The following is a 20,827-nucleotide window of genomic DNA, read 5'->3' as shown; positions in this document are numbered from 1 at the left end:
ATGTGGCTGTGATGTTTAGCCTCCTTAAGCTGTTCTAAAGACTGCTATTATTATTGTATATATAGTTCACTAAAACTAAAAAATAATGTACAAAATATTTTATCAACTGAAAAAAAAAAAAACTTGAAAAATTACAACTATACTGAAACTATAATCGTTGACCCCAAAACGAACAAAAATAAAATACAAACCATCATGTTTGTTTTTCAACCTACGGAATCTGGCGGGCCAGAAGACGGCTAACCACTGGGCACAGACATCAGTTCAACTTATAGTTTTGATTTACATTTGGTTGAGTTGTCAATTCAACATGAAAACAACAAATGTCACCATGTCATTGGATTTAGGTTAAAAGTTAGGTGAAAAAAAGACAAAATGCTGATAACTTTTTCAAATCAAATTTTATTGTGATGCCCACTCCAATACTTTGACTTTGTTGTCCTTAAGCCATTTTGTCACAATTTTGGAAGTATGCTTGGGGTCATTGTCCATTTGGAAGACCCGTTTGCGACCAAGCTTTAACTGATGACTTGAGACATTGCTTCAATATATCCACATAATTTTGCTCCCATCTATTTTGTGAAGTGCACCAGTCCCTCCTGCAGCAAAGCACCCCCACAATATGATGCTGCCACCCCCGTTCTTCACAGTTGGGATGGTGTTCTTTGGCTTGCAGGCCTCCCCCTTTTTCCCCCAAACATAACGATGGTCATTATGGTCATTATGGCCAAACAGTTCTATTTTTGGTTCATCAGACCAGAGGACATTTCGCCAAAAAGTATGATCTTTGTCCTCATGTGCAGTTGCAAACTGTAGTCTGGCTTTATTATGCCGGTTTTGTAGCAGTGGCTTCTTTCTTGCTGAGCGGCCTTTCGGGTTATGTCAATATAGGGCTCGATTTACTGTGGATAGAGATACTTTTGTATCCGTTTCCTCCAGCATCTTCACAAGGTCCTTTGCTGCTGTTCTGGGATTGATTTACACTTTTCGCACCAAAGAATGCATCTCCTTCCTGAGCGGTATGATGCCTGTGTGGTCCCATAGTGTTTATACTTGCATACTATTGTTTGTACAGATGAACGTGTTAGCATTCAGGCGTTTGGAAATTGTTCCCAAGGATGAACCAGACTTGTGGAGGTCTACAATTTTTTGGCTTATTTCTTTAGATTTTCCCATGGTGAAGGTAGGCCTTCAAATACATCCACAGGTACACCTCCAATTGACTCACATGTCAATTAGCCTATCAGAAGCTTCTAAAGTCATGTCATAATTTCCTGGAATTTTCCAAGGGTGTTTAAAGGCACAGTCAACTTAGTGTATGAAAACTTCTGATCAACTGGAATTGTGATACAGTGAATTGTAAGTGAATAATCTGTCTGTAAACAATTGTTGGAAAAATGACTTGTCTCATGCACAAAGTAGATGCCCTAACCGACTTGCCAAAACTATAGTTTGTTAACAAGACATTTTTTGCAGTGGTTGAAAAACAAGTTTTAATGACTCCAACCTAAGTGTATGTACCTTGTGAAGACTTGTGAAAACGTTTGACCTCTGTCATTGCCAACAAAAGGTATTTAACAAAATATTGAGATAAACTTTTGTTATTGACCAAATACTTATTTTCCACCATATTTTGTAAGAAATTCATTTAAAATCCTACAATGTGATTTTCTGGATTTTTTTTCTCATTTTATCTGTCATAGTTGAAGTGTACCTATGATGAAAATTACAGGCCTCTCTCATCTTTTTAAGTGGGAGAACTTGCACAATTGGTGGCTGACTAAATACTTTTTTGCCCTACTGTACATATGAGATGAGTAATGCAAGATATGTAAACATTATTAAAGTGACATTATTAAAGTGGCCAATGATTACAAGTATGTGTGTAGGCAGCAGCCTCTCTGTGCTAGTGATGGCTATTTAACAGTCTAATGGCCGTGAGATACAAGCTGCTTTTCAGTCTTTCGGTCCCCGCTTTTGATAATCTAATCAGTTTTCCACATCATCACAGATTTTTTTTTAAAGACTTGGAAACAATGTTGATTCAACCAGTTCTTGCCCAGTGGGATATGTTTTTTTTTTTTTACTTTATTCTTACATGTTATCACGTTTCAATGTAAGACCCAGATGCAGACAACGTTGAATTAACAGTATATTAATCCAACAGGGGCAGGCAAGAGACAGGTCAAGGGCAGGCATGGGTCAGTAATCCAGATAGGTGGGGCAAAGGTACAGGATGGTAGGCAGGCTCAGGGCAGGCAGAAAAGGTCAAAACTGGGAACAATCGAGAGACAGGAATAGAGGGGAAAACGCTGGTAGGCTTGATGAAACAAAACTAACTGACAGACAAACAGAGAACACAGGTATAAATACACAGGGGATAATGGGGAAGATGGGCAACATCTGGAGGCGGGGTGGAGACAATCACAAAGACATGTTAAACAGATCAGGGTGTGACACATGTAGACACTAGACACTACACTAGTGTTAGGGCAAAGCTTGATGATTAGTTGATTATTTGATTCAGCTATGTAGTGCTAGGGCAAAAACCAAAACGTGCACCCCTTGGGAAACCCTGACCTAACCTGCGACCTGACCCATCACTTTATGTATCACTGCCCCCCAGTCGCAAGAAGTGACCTAAAAAAAAAAACTATAAAAAAAAAAACAATACAACGCATGCTTTCTGTCTCTAACACTAAAACTGAAACTAAATAATCTAAAAATCAAATATAAATAGTTTTTTTACAACTCAAACTAAATAAAAACTAGCAAATCAGGTTTGAAAACTAACTGAACCTAAACTGAATTTCTAATAAAATACAAATTTTAAAAATGAATTTGAAAAATTACAGAGCCTGGGTGCCGATCAGTTACAGTGAGGGTAAAAAGTATTTGATCCCTTGCTGATTTTGTACGTTTGCCCACTGACAAATAAATTATCAGTCTATAATTTCAATGGTAGGTTTATTTGAACAGTGAGAGACAGAATAACAACAAAACAATCCAGAAAAACGCATGTCAAAAATGTTATAAATTGATTTGCATTTTAATTTGGGAAATAAGTATTTGACCCCTCTGCAAAACATGACTTAGTACTTGGTACATACCCTACATTACTCATCTCATATGTGTATACTGTACTCGATACCATCTACTGCATCTTGCCTATGCCGTTCTGTACCATCACTCATTCATATATCTTTATGTACATATTCTTTATCCCTTAACACTTGTGTGTATAAGGTAGTAGTTGTGGAAATGTTAGGTTAGATTACTCGTTGGTTATTACTGCATTGTCGGAACTAGAAGCACAAGCATTTCGCTACACTCACATTAACATCTGCTAACCATGTGTATGTGACAAGTAACATTTTATTTTATTTGGTGGCAAAACCCTTGTTGGCAATTACAGAGGTCAGATGTTTCTTGTAGTTGGCCGCCAGGTTGGCACACATCTCAGGAGGAATTTTGTCCCACTCCTCTTTGCAGATCTTATCCAAGTCATTAAAGTTGAGGCTGACGTTTGGCAACTCGAACCTTCAGCTCCCTCTACAGATTTTCTATGGGATTATGGTCTGGAGACTAGCTAGGCCACTCCAGGACCTTAATGTGCTTCTTCTGGAGCCACTCCCTTGTTGCCTTGGCCGTGTGTTTTGGGTCATTGTCATGCTGGAATACCCATCCACGACCCATTTTCAATGCCCTGGCTGAGGGAAGGAGGTTCTCACCCAAGATTTGACGGTACATGGCCCCGTCCATCGTTCCCTTTGATGCAGTGAAGTTGTCCTGTCCCCTTAGCAGAAAAACACCCCCAAAGCATAATGTTTCCACCTCCATGTTTGCACTCCCTTTAAGAGTGTGCTCCTAATCTCAGCTCGTTTCCTGTATAAAAGACACCTAGGAGCCAGAAATCTTTCTGATTGAGAGGGGGTCAAATACTTATTTCCCTCATTAAAATGCAAATCAATTTATACCATTTTTGACATGTGTTTTTCTGGATTTTTTTGTTGTTATTCTGTCTCTCACTGTTCAAATAAACTTACCATTAAAATTATAGACTGATCATTTCTTTGTCAGTGGGCAAACATACAAAATCAGCAGGGGATCAAATACTTTTTTCCCTCACTGTATGCCAAATTGGCCACTGGTAACCCTACCATACCAATCTACTCTAGATTATACCAAGTAGCACACAGGTGTAGACAACACCGCTTGAACAGGCCTGCTAGTGATTTTAAAAAACTTTTTATGATGGAGATAAGTCATTACAGTGCCTTGCGAAAGTATTCGGCCCCCTTGAACTTTGCGACCTTTTGCCACATTTCAGGCTTCAAACATAAAGATATAAAACTGTATTTTTTTGTGAAGAATCAACAACAAGTGGGACACAATCATGAAGTGGAACGACATTTATTGGATATTTCAAACTTTTTTGACAAAACAAAAACTGAAAAATTGGGCGTGCAAAATTATTCAGCCCCCTTAAGTTAATACTTTGTAGCGCCACCTTTTGCTGCGATTACAGCTGTAAGTCGCTTGGGGTATGTCTCTATCAGTTTTGCACATCGAGAGACTGAAATTTTTTCCCATTCCTCCTTGCAAAACAGCTCGAGCTCAGTGAGGTTGGATGGAGAGCATTTGTGAACAGCAGTTTTCAGTTCTTTCCACAGATTCTCGATTGGATTCAGGTCTGGACTTTGACTTGGCCATTCTAACACCTGGATATGTTTATTTTTTAACCATTCCATTGTAAATTTTGCTTTATGTTTTGGATCATTGTCTTGTTGGAAGACAAATCTCCGTCCCAGTCTCAGGTCTTTTGCAGACTCCATCAGGTTTTCTTCCAGAATGGTCCTGTATTTGGCTCCATCCATCTTCCCATCAATTTTAACCATCATCCCTGTCCCTGCTGAAGAAAAGCAAGCCCAAACCATGATGCTGCCACCACCATGTTTGACAGTGGGGATGGTGTGTTCAGGGTGATGAGCTGTGTTGCTTTTACGCCAAACATAACGTTTTGCATTGTTGCCAAAAAGTTCAATTTTGGTTTCATCTGACCAGAGCACCTTCTTCCACATGTTTGGTGTGTCTCCCAGGTGGCTTGTGGCAAACTTTAACCGACATTTTTTATGGATATCTTTAAGAAATGGCTTTCTTCTTGCCACTCTTCCATAAAGGCCAGATTTGTGCAATATGCGACTGATTGTTGTCCTATGGACAGAGTCTCCCACCTCAGCTGTAGATCTCTGCAGTTCATCCAGAGTGATCATGGGCCTCTTGGCTGCATCTCTGATCAGTCTTCTCCTTGTATGAGCTGAAAGTTTAGAGGGACGGCCAGGTCTTGGTAGATTTGCAGTGGTCTGATACTCCTTCCATTTCAATATTATCACTTGCACAGTGCTCCTTGGGATGTTTAAAGCTTGGGAAATCTTTTTGTATCCAAATCCAGCTTTAAACATCTTCACAACAGTATCTCGGACCTGCCTGGTGTGTTCCTTGTTCTTCATGATGCTCTCTGCACTTTTAACGGACCTTGATTACACACAGGTGGATGAATCATTTTGCACGCCCAATTTCTCAGTTTTTGATTTGTTAAAAAAGTTTGAAATATCCAATAAATGTCGTTCCACTTCATGATTGTGTCCCACTTGTTGTTGATTCTTCACAAAAAATACAGTTTTATATCTTTATGTTTGAAGCCTGAAATGTGGCAAAAGGTCGCAAAGTTCAAGGGGGCCGAATACTTTCGCAAGGCACTGTAGTTTAGACCTCATCTGTGGTTTTAAAAACTCTACTTCTCCTTACCGAAATAACATACACATGATAAGGCACGCACTCTACACACACATACACAAGGATGTTGTATTGTAAATATGTGATTGTGTAGTAGTGGCCTGAGGGAACACACTAAATGTATTGGGTAAAGTGTTACAAAATGTAATATTTTAACCGGTATATAACTGCCTTAATGTTCTGGACCCCAGGAAGAGTAGCTGCTAATGTGGATCCTTAATAAATGCAAATACAAATAGGCAAACTTGCTCACTGCCTCACTATTGTCACACCCTGATCTGTTTTTGTTTGTCTCCACCCCCCTCCAGGTGTCACCCATCTTCCCTATTATCCCCTGTGTATTTATACCTGTGTTCTCTATCTGTTTGTTGCAAGTTCGTCTTGTTTGTTCAAGCTAACTAACGTTTTTCCTGTCAGCTCCTATCGTTTCCCAGCCTCTTTCCTCGTCCTCCTGGTTTTTGACCTTTGCCTGTCCTGACCCTGTACCCTCCCGCCTGACCTCTCTGCCTGACCCTGAGTCTGCCTGCCATCCTGTACCTTTGCTCCACCTCTGGATTGCTGAACTCTGCCTGTCCCTGACCCTGAGTCTGCCTGCCGTCCTGTACCTTTGCTCCACCTCTGGACTACTGAACCCTGCCTGTCCCTGACCCTGAGTCCGCCTGCCGTCCTGTACCTTTGCCTTACCCTGGATTTTCGACCTCTGCCTGCCTTGACCTGTCTTTGCCTGCCCGTTGCCACAATAATCATTGTTACTTTGACAGTCTGCATCTTGATTCCTGATAACAATAGTGGATAGGCAAAATTAAGTTCATTTTCATTTGTAGCCAAAGGCACATCACATCTGTTAAATGTATTACATGCTTTTGAGTGCAGTGAGATATTTTTATTTCAGCAAATATTGCTTTTGTCACAGAGACTTATTTTACTTATCTTCCAAATGTTAAAACAGGAGTGGCCAATCTTCCTCCTGGAGAGTTACTGGGTAACCTAGTACCCAATACGTTTTTGTTCCAGCTCTGATCTAACACACCTTTAACACATCTTGGCGTTGATTAGCCGAATCAGGTGTGTTAGAGCAGGGCTGGCACAAGACAACATAGGCTACCCAGTAGCTCTACAGGAGGATATTATCATTTGCAGATTATAAATCATTTGTAGATAAAATAATGTTAAAAGGTTCATTATAAGTATAAATTTAAAACATACTGGTGATGATCTTAAAAGGAGTGTCTACCAAACACTTTCATACAAAATAACAGAAAATATGCTGCTCCCTTATTCCTCCATTGTGATTACAGTACAATGAATCAATCATCATAACTTCTCAGAGGCCTGGGAAGAGGTAGAAGTGCTTTGTTAGAGTGGCTCTGTCTTTGGTCGGCATCTGTCTGGGGAAATCTTCAAAGCGTCCCATGACCTGTATGGAAGAAAATACCAACATGTTATTGTGGCTCAAAGTAAATCAAAGCTGATCAATCATTCTATACAGTGCAATGAGGAAAGAACAATGTTATCTGTTCTGTTTCCAGATACTTGCCTTCCTGAACAATTCTTCTATATGATCATCACAGGCATAGGTGTTGAATGTCTCCATGATGCGTTGGACAAAAAGGGTGCCCATCTCTGGATCTCTGTAAGACACAGTATCTGAAAGCGAAGGGAATGTAATGAGGGTTTACTCACATTGATTTACAAACAATATAATGCCTGAGAATGTGTTAATATGACACACTAACCTGGTGTGCAGGACAGGAGGGAGATGAAGTCCTTCTCTTTGTGCTCCCTCCTAAATGAGTCACTCTCTAACCCCAGGTCAAGGCTGGACCCAGGCACTGTGTCACTGACCCAAACAGACCCATCCTTGCCTGAAACAACATGCAAATCCTCTTTAATATGGAGGTGTTGCCTGTACAAAAGGTTTACATACATTTAGGAAATTTGTATTTTTATGAAAGAATCACCTCCCCTGCAGGCCTGAATGAGGATGACTTTGGGTTTGTTAATCAGTGCTTTGCAGTTCTCTGTGTTCAGGTGTGTGAAGATGTTGTTGATGGGGAAGATGTCAAGATTAGGGTCCCCTTTCCTGTAATGGACACCCATGATGGCTCCCAGCTCCCCGTGAGACATCATCACCACGAAGACGCTGTCCGACAATAAGTGCTCCTCACGTTTAGAGAACGCTTTCACAGCCTCGTCCATCTCCTGCAAGAGCATACTGTCAGTCACAGAGGAGAAAAACCATAGACTAAGGAAACATGTAAACACTCTTCTAGAAGCAGGAGAGATGTTTCCTCCCTCTGTTTACCTGTCCAGACAGGTTTCTGTGTTTCACCACATCATATCCCAGATCCCTGAGAAGCCTCTCCACGTCCTCCTCGTCCTTCTCTGCCCCTCGTCTCAGCATGTTCTTATCATCAAACTCCACGTTGTTTATGAGCAGGGCCAGACGCTTCCGACCAGACTTATCCATTGGAAGGTAAATCTGATCGAGCAAAGCAATTACAGGTGCAAAGGTTATTTAACAGTAATATAGCCTAGCAACAATTCTACTCAGTCAAAATATGTGTGGAAATTGGTCCCAATTTACAAGTCATGCTAAAACCACTGTGTAATAACAGTGTAGGTACACATTGTTACACAGTTATTGCAGTTTGTGAAATTACAAGTTGAAACTTTGACTATACTTTCACGCCTAGATTATAAAATATATATATATATATGTATATATATATTTAAAGACTTTAGAGTAACTGTGTTTCCTAAACTATGACACCGGTAACCCAAGGGGTTCATAAGAAAGCTTACTGGTCTAATAGGATAACTATAAACTCAGAAGCTAATTCTATTGGGGCACTCAGAAAACCGATACATGTACACTGATCTATCCTTTGACAACGAAGTAGAGCTCAAACCTCGCTACCCTTCCTCTGAAGAATGTCCTTCTTAAAGTCATTTGTGCTGGGGGTGAGGACAGAGGACACTGGCTGCTCCTCCTGCTGTGATAACTGGGGCGATGATGGTGCTGCAGGAAAAATACAGCATGTTACATTACATTTACAGTATATGTTAAGTTCTTACTAACTCTTATCAAGTCTAAGAGAAGTTTGGCACTGTGACAGACGTAACTGAATGGTGTATCAGTTTCACTCACTGGGGGCCAGACCCATTTTGTCATAAAGTCCAGGATCTCTCTCCTGAACTCTGGCAATCATCTTGTCACTGGCTTTGCTCCCTTTCTTCCGCACCATATCGATAAGGCATCGTGCCTGCTCTGCCCTAGTGCTGTTCTCCTCCGTCACCGATTCTGTCTCTTCATCGTTCAGCACCTTGTCCTCCAAAAGGTCATCCAGGAGCTGCTTGATCACTGGCTTCGTCACACTGTCTATGAATGTCTTCCGAGCCTTGGAGAGCAACTTGTCTGGTGAAAGTAAATAGGATTTAATCAGAGCTACAATTTAGTCATTGTTGGAGCGATGTCTAAGTCTTATGCATCTACTTTATAATTGAGCATACAGTGTATTCTAAATTTCAATTCATCCTTTAAAGGGACAATCTGCAGCTAGAACAATAACAAAGAGGACACCCCGCCACTGATTTGGTAAACAACTGAGGGATGGGGCTGGAGAAACGTAACCACTCTCAAACTTATGGACAGAGCTATGGATGCGAAGACTGACCATCCATGATATCAACATGATAGTTTAACCATGATTTGAGGCTATACAGTGTTTGTTTACAATTACATTGTTTACAAACAAATGAATAAACCAAGCTTATATTTTGATGAGTATAATGGTTGAACTAAGCTCATGAGTCATCTATAGTTTTTTAAAAATTTAAATCCAGAATCAATGTGTATATCATTCATTTAAAAGTGTAACAATTGATGTAGCAACTTCAGTTTGTCTCTTTAATGATGCATGTTTTTTTAATAATATTTTGGTTTGTGTCTTACTTGGGGTGTGTTCGTAAATTCATTCTGGAGTGCCAGAGTGCGTTCAGACTGCGCTCTGGACGTTCGTTAATATCAGAGCGTTGTCAGATTGTCCGTTTGTAAACTCAGAGCGTTTCGATCTGGCGGAGGAGTAGGGTTGATCCGAGCGTTCTGACCTCACAATGGCAGTCAAGCACCCTAGCTAACTGGCTAAAGTTAGCTAGCTTGCCGATGTTTACTGACTCCCGGCATATTCAAAGCATGTTGAGCGTTCGTAAATTCGTCAGTTATTCTGCGCTCTGGCAGACTAAAACGAGAGCGCTCTGTAGTCGGAGTTGATGGCCATAGCAAATTTACGAACTCTCACACACACACACACACACATACATTGTTATCAAATCAACTGCTCCAGATATAAAAAACGGTCGATCGACCGTGCATTTTGCCTGCACCAGTCAGTCTTGAGTTGGACGCCTATAGCGAAAGTGAAAGTATGCATGCTGTCGAAGTGGAAAAAAATTGCCCAGAATTCCAACAGAAATATTGCAATATTCTTAATATTTATATTTGTCAGAGTAATACCATAAATACCTTGTTTGTTAAAAACAAATTGTACCAAAGCAAAACAGCCGATAATGTTTGTACATATACGTTTTTATTATTTACCTGCCATTCCTTAGATGAGGTGAATGAAGCTATTCTGTTCTTTCTGCTAGCTATTTCGCATTGAATAAAGATATGCCTATTTCGCATAGAATAAAGATATGCCTATTTCGCATAGAATAAAGATATGCCTATTTCGCATTGAATAAAGATATGCCTATGCGTTCTCTTGATGATACTCGATCATCCCAAATGCTTTTCAACCTAGACTACTGGAGTCATAAAAAGTCTTAGCAACTTCCCGTATATTTTATACAGTAACCTGATTGGCTGGCTTGGTGCATATATACATAACAGGTTTGTTGGACTGTGATATGCATTTAAAAATATGTTGTATATTTCAGATTTACAATAAAGGAAATGTGCATTTCTATACTGTAGCTTCCAAAATATGTTTTTACAATTAAGGAGGAGTGCCAGGATGGCTTCAATACAGCGCAAGTCATCCAGGGTTTATACACATCATTTGTCAGGACCCAGTGGTCAGGACAGCTGAGTCCCTGCCCATCTTCCTGAAAACGTCTGACATCAATACTTTATTATATAGCTACTTACTATGAATGTGATATGTGGTTGTCCATATCTAGCTGCCGTAAGATTCATAAACTAACTGTAAATCGCTCTGAATAAGAACCCCTTATAAAATGAATAACGTTTTAATAATTTCCCATTTGAAGGAATATAGTGTTGCACAGGACTGTCTGTATACCTGAAATGGTCTCAAGAGCGCGCTATTGGATATCGACTAACGAGGAAGAAGGGTGACTACGTAAACAAACTGGTCTGTCAGACGGGTGGGTAGCAGATGGTGCCAATTGGCTGCATAAAAAATTACATATATCTACACTCAATAATCTTTCTGAAAAGGTAATGAGTCGCAGAATGTTGTTAGCTAACGAAATTGTTTGTCAATTTTGTTGGGTCTGGAATTACTGTCACCCTAGCTAGCTAACGTCAACCGCAAACTAGATAGCTAGCTAATGTTAGCTTCTAGTAGTGAGCCAAACCCTAGTTCAATGTATCTCTACTCTGCTAAGGACCCAGTGGTCAGGTGTGTCCATTGTAGAATACTTAATTATGGTATTTTTGTAGCTAAGTTTACTGTTAATATTTAGCTACCAGAAGAAGCCTAGCTAGCTTTGTCATGTCATTGTGTCGCGTTTTTCGTGAATTTAGAGCTAGCTAATGTTAGCAAGCTAGTTAGAGTTTAGCTAAGCCCATTACATTGCATTACATCGTAGTAGGGATAGTTATACGAATATTTGGTTGTAAAGTAGCCAACTAGCGTGTTTATAAATCAGGATGGTTAGCTACTAATAACGTTGTAATGTAACGTTGTAATGTGGCTTCAAACAAAGTCAAGTGTAGGGCAGCTACACTATTGGGATTTGACACAGCTAGAAGGCCATAAACATTTTCACCAGTGTTTGTGGTCATCCATTAAATTCCTCCTGTGTTGATTTTCGTATCATGCATTCCCAATGTGAGTCGGGAGTCAAAATCATCAGGGATAGGCAGATTCTTAGGGGTTCAAACTCTTGTCAGATTTCCAGTGTTGACCTTAATGTTACGGTGGTAAAGGTGTGAACACTGCCATATGAAATCATATTTTGATACGCACAGGAATTCACTAAGATTTTCAGTGTGTGTATTGAAATGTGTCTTTACGCTAGCTACCTCTATTAAACATACATTTTTATCAAATACCTCAACCTGAATGTGGCCCATAGTGTGTAGGCATTCAACTTTGTCAAAGTCCTGATAAATAAAAAATAGCCATCAAGTTTGATGTAGGCCTACTTCTGACTGTGGATCTTTCTACCATTCAGTCTTGTCATTTTCCTGTTATTCCCAGCCGTATCCACGCTAGCCGTGAGGGATGAGCCACCGGTCGGAACGTCGTGGGATCCATGTGGACCAGTCAGAGCTGCTGTGTACGAAGGGATGTGGTTTCTATGGCAACACGGCCTGGCAGGGCCTCTGCTCCAAGTGCTGGCGGGAGGAGTACCAACAAACCAGACACAAACAGATCCAGGAGGACCATGCACTGGCAGAGAGGTGTGGTTGTCAATCTGAGCAAACTTGTTTTGCATCAACCCCCAGCTGCTGGGCGGAGGTAGCACTCGATTTTAAATCTAGGAGCCCGGTGGCAAACACTGAATGCCCTGCATAAAATTGAGGGGTGCAGTCGAAAACAAAACAATAACAAAATGCAGCTGTAACTTTTGATCATTGGTCAAAAAAAACAACAACATTTTAACAGCCATTTTCACAGAAGCAAATGGAACAGTGTCATGATTCTTGACTTTTTGATCTCGGACTTTTTTTTCTGTCTGTCTCTGTCTGTCAGTATTGATCATGTGGTAGTAACAGCAATCAATGCCTGTTCTGTGTCCCAGGTTACAGAAGGAGGAGGAGGCAGCATACGCTAACAACCACCAGGGGGCAGCCCAGCCCCAGCCTGCCATCGCACCCTTCAGCAAGTTTGAAGAGAGGAAAACCAAGGAGAAGTCACGTAAAGTCAACACAATGACTAAGTTTTTCACTCCCTCAACAAAGACACCGCCCAAGAAAGGTAGGGTCCAAGTCTTTGAGATAGGGTTTATAGTGTTTTCTCTACCATTACTTGAGGTATGAGCAGATCCAAACCAAAACTACCTTCCCTCTGCATAATATTGGTGTACAGTTCCTCTTTCCCCGCTCTTTCAGAATTCTGCTCCACTACCACTCTCTCCCCCCAGTCACTGTGGAGGAGGTCACATGGGGCATCCAGCTAGAATTCCTTAGATTTTCAACCTCTCCCTGACTCAGTCTAATACCTACAGTGCCTTCAGAAATGATTCATACCCTTTGACTCATTCAACATTTTGCTGTGTTACAGCCTGAATTCAACATTTATTAAATATGTTTTTTCTTACCCATCTACACACAATACCCCATAATGATAAAGTGAAAAACATATTTTCAATGTATTGATAATGAAATAGAGAAGTATCTTTACACAAGTATTCACACCCCTGAGTCAATACATTTTAGAATCACCTTTGGCAGCGATTACAGAGACTTTCTGGGTAAGTCTCTAAGAGCTTTGCACACCTAGATTGTACAATATTTGCCCATTATAATTTTTTTCAAAGTTCTTCAAGCTCTGTCAAATTGGTTGTTGATCATCGCTAGAGAACCATTTTCAAATCTTGCCATAGATTTTCAAGCAGATTTAAGTAAACTATAACTCGACCACTCAGGAACATTCACTGTCTTCTTGGTGTGCATCTCCATTGTAGATTTGGCCTTGTGTTTTAGGTTATTGTCCTGCTGCAAGGTGAATTAATCTCCCAGTGTCTGGTGGAAAGCAGACTGAACCAGGTTTTCCTATAGGATTTTATCTGTGCTTAGCTCCATTCATTTTCTTTTTTTCTTCTGAAAAACAACTCAGTCTTTAACGATTACAAGCATACCTATAACATGATGCAGCCACCACTATGCTTAAAAATATGGAGAGTGGTAATGTGTTGCATTGGATTTGCCCCTAACAGTTTTACTTCAGTGCCATGATGCATGTTTTGGGATATTTGTATTCTGTACAGGCTTCCTTCTTTTCACTCTGTCATTTAGGTTAGTATTGTGGAGTAACTACAATGTTGTTGAGCCATCTTCAGTTTTCTCCTGTCACAGCATTTAAATGGTGAAATCCCTGAGCGGTTTCCTTTGACTCCGGCAACTGAGGTAGGAAGGACACCTGTATCTTTGTGGTGACTGGGTGTATTGATACACCATCCAAAGTGTAATTAACTTCACAATGCTCAAAGGGATATTCAATGTTTTTTAGTTTTTTTTACCTATCTACCAGTAGGTGCCTTTCTTTGCGAGGCATTGGAAAACCTCCCTGGTCGTTGTGTTTGATTCTGTGTTTGAAATGCATTGCTCGACTGAGTGATCTACAAATAATTGTATGTTTGGGGTAAAATAATCTTAAACACTATTATTGCACACAAAGTGAGTTCATGCAACTTATTATGTGACATGTTAAGCAAATTTCTACTTATTTAAGCTTGGCATAACAAAGGGGTTGAATACTTAATGACTCAAGACATTTCAGCTTTTCATTTGTAATTCATTTGTAAAAGTTTCAAAAACATAATTCCACTTTGAAATGATGGGTTATTGTGTGTAGGCCAGTGACAAAAGATTGTACATTCAGGCTGTAACGTAACAAAATGTGTAAAAAGTCAAGGGGTGTGAATACTTTCTGAAGGCACTGTACATGTTTCAAGCAAACCACCATTGTCCCTGTGCCCAAGAACGCCAAGGTAACCTGTCTAAATGTATATTGCCCTGTAGATGCGAACGACTCACAATACCATCATTAAACCAGCATTAAGTTGGCAGACGACACAATGGTGGTAGGCCTGATGACTGCTTGGCATCTGAACGCAAGGCGCTACAGAGAGTAGTGCGTACAGCCCAGTACGTCACTGAGGCCGAGCTCCCTGCCATCTAGGACCTTTATACCAGGCGGTGTCAGAGGAAGGCCCAAAACATTGTCAGACTCCAGCCACAGGTCCCACAGCAAGTCAGAAAAAAACAAGCAATGAGGTCAAAGGAATTGTCCGTACAGCTCCGAGACAGGATTGTGTCGAGGCACAGATCTGGGGAAGGGTACCAAAACATTTCTGCAACGTTGAAGGTGTCCCAGAACACAGTGGCCTCCATCATTCTTACATGGAAGAAGTGTGGAACCACCAAGACTCTTCCTAGAGCTGGCCGCCCAGCCAAACTGGGAAATCGGTGAGAAGGGCCTTGGTCAGGGAGGTGACCAAGAAGCCCTAATGGTCACTCTGACAGAGCTCTATAGTTCCTATGTGGAGATGGGAGAACCTTCAAGAAGGACAACCGTCTGAATACTTTATACTCTTTTATTCGTTATTCACTGTGTATTTATTCCTCGTCACTATTTACATTTTTTATTTTAAAAAATCTTATTTTTTAACTGCGTTTTTGGAAAAGGACCCGTAAGTAAGCATTTCACTGTTAGTCTACACCTGTTGTCTATGTGACAAATAAAAATAGATTTTAAGACCAAATCCCAAGGCAAACCTAATTACATTCATCGGTGAGGCCATATAGAGGAGATCAAATCACCACGCCTTAACCCTTAGCCTACAATTTCCACGCCTCTGCGGAAATCTAATTAACATACAAAAAAAATCCCCATCAAAATCCGTCTGTTTTAAGCTAGAGATATATATTGGTGAAAAGGTAGCAGAGCTAGAGCAGTATTTGTCAGACATGAGACATCTTGAAAATTGGTCTTCTCACAAACGTCTGTAGCGTAAAAAATAAAACAAATCTAATCTCTCAGATATATGGCAGACACTTCAGAATAAACTTCCTTTTGATCTTTTGGGGGGGGACTGTTGTTCCATGTAGTGAATCTGTTACTCAATGTGTTTCCATTGGCTAATAGCAGTAATGTTGAATATTAAAATAAAAAAATAAAAAAGATACCTTTTTAAGGGTAAAATCAATACACTAAATAGTTGTTGGTATGACCATCGTAAAACATGTCTACGTGTTAGTTTAGAACCCTTCCCCCGGCTTAGACTCTAGAGGGTTTTAAAGACAGAACTGTTCAGATAATACAGGACAAGCCATGGTTGATGTAATTCATGTTGAACCATTTATTTGATGCGTAGCAAAAAGTAACTAGCGAAACACAAATTGCAGAAGGATGTTGTGGGAAATCACAACTCTGCAAGCTGTGCTGGTCAAGGATGAGATGAATAGAAAGCCCACCCTTGTTTTTCTGTACTTAAATCAAGCACCTAAGGAATATTGTACATACACAGGTATATCATTCCCTCCATTATAAACTCAGCAAAAAAAGAAACGTCCCTTTTTCAGGACCCTTTCTTTCAAAGATAATTCGTAAAAATCCAAATAACTTCACAAATCTTCATTGTAAAGGGTTTAAACACTGTTTCCCATGCTTGTTCAATGAACCATAAACAATAATTAATGAGCATGCACGTTCTGTGTGTGATTTCCTGCAAGACAGGCATGTCAGTGTTCTGCCATGGCCAGCGAAGAGCTCGGATCTCAATCCCATTGAGCACGTCTGGGACCTGTTGGATCGGAGGGTGAGGGCTTGGGCCATTCCCCCCAGAAATGTCCAGGAACTTGCAGGTGCCTTGGTGGAGGAGTGGGGTAACATCTCTCAGCAAGAACCGGCAAATCTGGTGCAGTCCACGAGGAGGAGATGCACTGCAGTACTTAATGCAGCTGGTGGCCACACCAGATACTGACTGTTACTTTTATTTTGTCCCCCGCACCCCCCCTTTGTTCAGGGACACATTATTCCACTTATGTTAGTCACATGTCTGTGGAACTTGTTCAGTTTATGTCTGTTGTTGAATCTTGTTATGTTCATACTAATATTTACAAATGTTCGGTTTGCTGAAAATAAACGCAGTTGACAGTGAGAGGATGTCTCTTTTTTTCGCTGAGTTTATGTATCCTCCCCCCTCCCAGAATCCGTCCCTGGCGAGGCCCTGTCGACCCCCAGCCCCTCAGTGAGCCGCAAGCCCTTAGAGACGGACCGCACCACACGAGAGTTCATCGACTTCCTCAAGACACTGAAACCTGGCAGGGAGATCTTCAAACAGTGCCGAGCCTTCACAGAGAGCATGGCCTACAAGAGGGTGAGTAGTACACCACAATACCATAAGGGGCTTCTGAATGTGGAGAGCCTGATGGGGGTTACCTCTATTCATTCACCCCTCCGGCTTTTGTTTGGACCATTTCACTTCCTCGTCGTAGAAGAAGGATGACAAAGACAAACGCTGAGGTTACTCTAGAGCATTGAGTGAATAACCAAATGAACTCGCCCTTGAAATGAATGAAAATGTACGACAATCCCTTCATGCTAATAGTGAGCTTGTTCCCCAGGACCTGGGTGCTGATGAGCTGTCTGAGTGCGTTCAAGACTTCTACCAGAACCTTTCAGACCGCCTGCACACACACTTCAAAGGTACACCTTTCCTTTCCTCACCTCTACTACTCTAATACTGGAACATTAAGGATATCTTGAAGTAGGGGCTTGATGATAAAGTTGCTGGTGACAATGAAGAAGAAGGAACACACTTTTCTTTCAGAGAGCTCTCCTATAGGTAGGCCTTGAATGACTCACATTTGCTGTTTTCCCATCTGTCCGTGTTGACTCCAGGGTCGTCAGAGCGCGTAGAGAGTGTGATGGACGAGGTAGAGAGGTACATGATGACACGTCTCTACGAGGAGGTCTTCTGTCCTGAGACCACAGACGATGAGAAGAAAGACCTGGCCATTCAAAAGAGAATCAGGTAAAGACATTGAAACAGATATGGTACTGAGTTTAAGTATTAAAGCTGCTGTATGCCTCCTTGTACATCTGTTCACTAAAGTGGGTGGGGGTGGCTGGGTTGCAGGGCCTTGCATTGGGTCACCATCGAGATGCTGTGTGTCCCTGTGGATGAGGAGATTCCAGAGGTGTCTGATAACGTGGTCAAAGCCATCACAGGTCAGACTTACAATGTATTAATTTGTTTTTAGTTTTTTACAAAGAGACACAAACATTGAATGAACATGCATGTGATGTAGAATGTCATCATAGCACATTAACTACCACTCTGTTCCACCCTGACCTCCTGTAGACGTGATCGAGATGGACTCGAAGCGTGTGCCCAGGGACAAGCTGACCTGCATCACACGCTGCAGTAAGCACATCTTCAATGCCATCAATACCACCAAGAAGGAGGCGGCATCTGCTGATGACTTCCTGCCCACCCTCATCTACATCGTCCTGAAGGCCAACCCTCCGCGACTGCAGTCCAACATCCAGTACATCACCCGCTTCTGTAACCCTAGCCGCCTCATGAGCGGAGAAGACGGATACTACTTTACCAACCTGGTGAGCGGGCTGTGTCGACAAAGCAAACAGACAGACGAGCTGTACCAAACAAACTCAATTTACACATATTAAGAATGTATTTTCTGATTCCCCTAATTCCCCTCTGTCTCTCTCCTCTCTCTCTCTGCAGTGCTGTGCGGTGGCCTTCATAGAGAAGCTGGATGGCCAGTCTCTGAACCTGAGCGTTGAGGAGTTTGAGCTCTACATGTCAGGCCAGGCGTCTCCCCAGCGTCCCCAGGCTGCCACCTCCCCCGCCTGTAGTGCTGCTTTCAGCCAGATGAATGAGAGTCTGGACCTATTGACGGGGCTGGGCGTGAGGCAGGAACGCGTCATGGAGGGGGCTCGCCGCCTGGAGAGTGACCTCATCGACTGGAGGGATGGGGTAGAGCACAAAGTGCAGGATGTGATGGAGAGGTTCCCCCTGGAAATGCACCCCACCGCTCCCCCCACCGCCTCTTCTGCCATAGATGCTGACAACGTGGAAAACGACCACCTACCTTCTCCTCTCCAACCCCAGTTGTTTGCCGGGTGACCCCCCCCCCCCCCCCCGTCCTTCTTTGGACTTGTTACTCTCTCTCTCCACCCTGGAAAGTGTCTCCTGTCCTTATGCACATATAGGTTCCTTCTAATGGATCCAACAAATATAACTCCAACCCTCCCCATTGTATGCACACCTAAAATAGATGCTTGCAGTCGCCTGAACCCCAGTACTCCTAAATAGCCAACTTTCTCGGTCTGTCTTCCCCACTGATTGGTAAGAGGACAAGATGAGTTGCAGGCATATTACCTTCATTCATGGTCATGAAGGAAAGGAGATGAGGAAAGGAAGCTTTAAGAGTATTGGGACACAGATCATTGATCTTGCCCTCCTTTGTCCCCTATATTACTCCTCCTGACTGAATCCAAGTCAGAGTACAGAAGCCCAAGCGAGAGGGATCTGTTGGGGTCACGTGAGTGTATGTGACCACGACCAAATTTCCCCTGAAGATGTCTATAAATAAGTATGTGTGTGTGTGTGTAGTTTCATTTCCCTGCCAAACCTGTTCAGTCATGCGCTTAGTTTGAGGAAGTTATTTTATTTCTCTATTGTTCAGGCTATAGTCTTCTGAGAGGGGATAATGATCTTTAACCTATTAAAATGGCTAGATTGATACTGTAGCTCAAAGTTTACATTTTGTCTCTAAGAAATACGTGATTTGCAATTCAGAGTATAGGAGATACTAACAGTCCCTTCTCTCTTGTTTGGCCTTGTTTGACTGCTGAACAGCTGCTTCTTCAGAAGAACAGAGAAAGGGTGCATATTTAGAATGGTTATATCTAAGAAGAGTACTTTTAGTAAGTTCTTTATATTATTTTACAGTGGTGTATATTATTTGTACAAATGTATTGGGGGTAAATGTTGCCAAACAGAATAGCCATAACAATGTTGATCTCAGCTCCATGTAGTAACCATTCATTCTGGATCAGATGGATATATGAAGGAAGAGTAGATATTGAGAGTTGAATGAGTACAGAAAGGTCAATTTACATAATACCTAATATATTTTCTGTTCTTTTATCATGTTTCATTTTATTACAATTGTAACTATCAGAACAGTGTACAAATGCTGGCCAAATCCTGGTTGCCAAAATCCATTCAATCCAATTTAAACACTAACTGAAATAACTAGGCATTGGATAGCACACAGCAATCAATGATCAGGTATTTTTGAAAGGAATGTTAAAAAAAAATATATATATATCACACACACACACACACATCTGTACAACCTTGTAGGTTTGTTTTTGTATGTTGAAGGAGTAACTCAACATTGTCTTGTATTTTAATGTAACTTATTGAGACAGTGTTGTTTTATAGTGTCCATGGGTTTGTGTTGATGAATAAAATAACTCAAACGCTGTTCTGTGTCTAGAAGGCTTTGTCACCACTGTAACATGACTGTCTATGGTAAGTAGAGAAAGCAAAGGTGTGTTTGCAATGCACACGGTGTACAAAACATTAAGAACACCTGCTCTTTCCATGACTAAATGACCAGGGGAAAGATGATCCCTTGTTTATGTCACCTGTTAAATCCACTTCAATCAGTGTAGATGAAGGGGACTAGACGGGTTAAATAAAGATTTTTAAGCCTTAAGACATGGATTGTGTGTGTGTGTGTGTGTCAGAGGGTGAATGGGCAAAACAAAAGATTTAAGTGCCTTTGAACTGGGTTTTTCATGCTCAGCAGTTTCCCATGTGTATCAATGGTCCACCACTCAAAGGACATCCAGCCAACTTGACAACTGTGGGAAGCATTGGAGTCAACACGGGCCAAAATCCCTGTGGAACGCTTTCAACACATTGTAGAGTCTGTGCCCTGATGAATTGTCTGTTTTGAGGGCAGAAGGAGGTGCAACACAATATTAGGAAAGTGTTCCTAATGTTTTGTACACAGGCTATATTGATTTGAGTACTGTGACACAGCTTCAAAATGATATACTTGCTGGGC

The 20,827-nt window shown here is 41.4% G+C and overlaps 2 protein-coding genes across 4 annotated transcripts; one reads left to right on the top strand and one right to left on the bottom strand.

Annotated features, from left to right (window-relative positions):
• Positions 1–6,657: 6,657 nt before the first annotated feature.
• LOC139382413 (caspase a-like) lies at positions 6,658–10,657 on the bottom strand. Its single transcript, XM_071126443.1, has 8 exons — positions 10,397–10,657; positions 8,948–9,214; positions 8,709–8,818; positions 8,102–8,278; positions 7,758–7,998; positions 7,533–7,661; positions 7,334–7,443; positions 6,658–7,213 (listed from the first exon to the last, which is right to left on the bottom strand). Exons 1-8 carry the CDS (start codon positions 10,401–10,403, stop codon positions 7,121–7,123), a joined length of 1,134 nt encoding a protein of 377 aa, XP_070982544.1. The 5' UTR covers positions 10,404–10,657; the 3' UTR covers positions 6,658–7,120.
• Positions 10,658–11,135: 478 nt separating this feature from the next.
• On the top strand, positions 11,136–20,473 carry LOC139382371 (rab5 GDP/GTP exchange factor-like). 3 transcript variants are annotated; one of them, XM_071126369.1, is made up of 9 exons: positions 11,136–11,187; positions 12,249–12,451; positions 12,793–12,968; positions 16,925–17,094; positions 17,342–17,423; positions 17,619–17,751; positions 17,857–17,948; positions 18,082–18,338; positions 18,469–20,473. In XM_071126369.1, exons 2-9 carry the CDS (start codon positions 12,273–12,275, stop codon positions 18,868–18,870), a joined length of 1,491 nt encoding a protein of 496 aa, XP_070982470.1. In that variant the 5' UTR covers positions 11,136–11,187; positions 12,249–12,272; the 3' UTR covers positions 18,871–20,473. The 3 variants fall into 3 exon arrangements, with proteins under 3 accessions (XP_070982470.1, XP_070982471.1, XP_070982472.1); XM_071126370.1 differs by having other exon boundaries at positions 11,155–11,260; XM_071126371.1 differs by lacking the exon at positions 11,136–11,187 and adding an exon at positions 11,425–11,444.
• The last annotated feature ends 354 nt before the right edge of the window (positions 20,474–20,827 follow it).

This window comes from Oncorhynchus clarkii, chromosome 24 (genome assembly GCF_045791955.1).
Source record: "Oncorhynchus clarkii lewisi isolate Uvic-CL-2024 chromosome 24, UVic_Ocla_1.0, whole genome shotgun sequence".
Classification (NCBI taxonomy): domain Eukaryota; kingdom Metazoa; phylum Chordata; class Actinopteri; order Salmoniformes; family Salmonidae; genus Oncorhynchus; species Oncorhynchus clarkii.
This window is presented reverse-complemented; position numbering and strand designations above follow the sequence as displayed.

Coding starts and splice junctions, on each gene's coding strand:
- LOC139382413 (XM_071126443.1), bottom strand. Junction 8,279..8,708: donor TTCAGAGGAAGGGTAGCGAG/GTTTGAGCTCTA, acceptor TTGCTCGATCAG/ATTTACCTTCCAATGGATAA. Junction 7,999..8,101: donor ACAGAAACCTGTCTGGACAG/GTAAACAGAGGG, acceptor ATGCTCTTGCAG/GAGATGGACGAGGCTGTGAA.
- LOC139382371 (XM_071126369.1), top strand. CDS start 12,273: ATGAGCCACCGGTCGGAACGTCGTGGGATCCATGTGGACCAGTCAGAG. Junction 17,949..18,081: donor CGTGGTCAAAGCCATCACAG/GTCAGACTTACA, acceptor GACCTCCTGTAG/ACGTGATCGAGATGGACTCG. Junction 18,339..18,468: donor GATACTACTTTACCAACCTG/GTGAGCGGGCTG, acceptor CTCTCTCTGCAG/TGCTGTGCGGTGGCCTTCAT.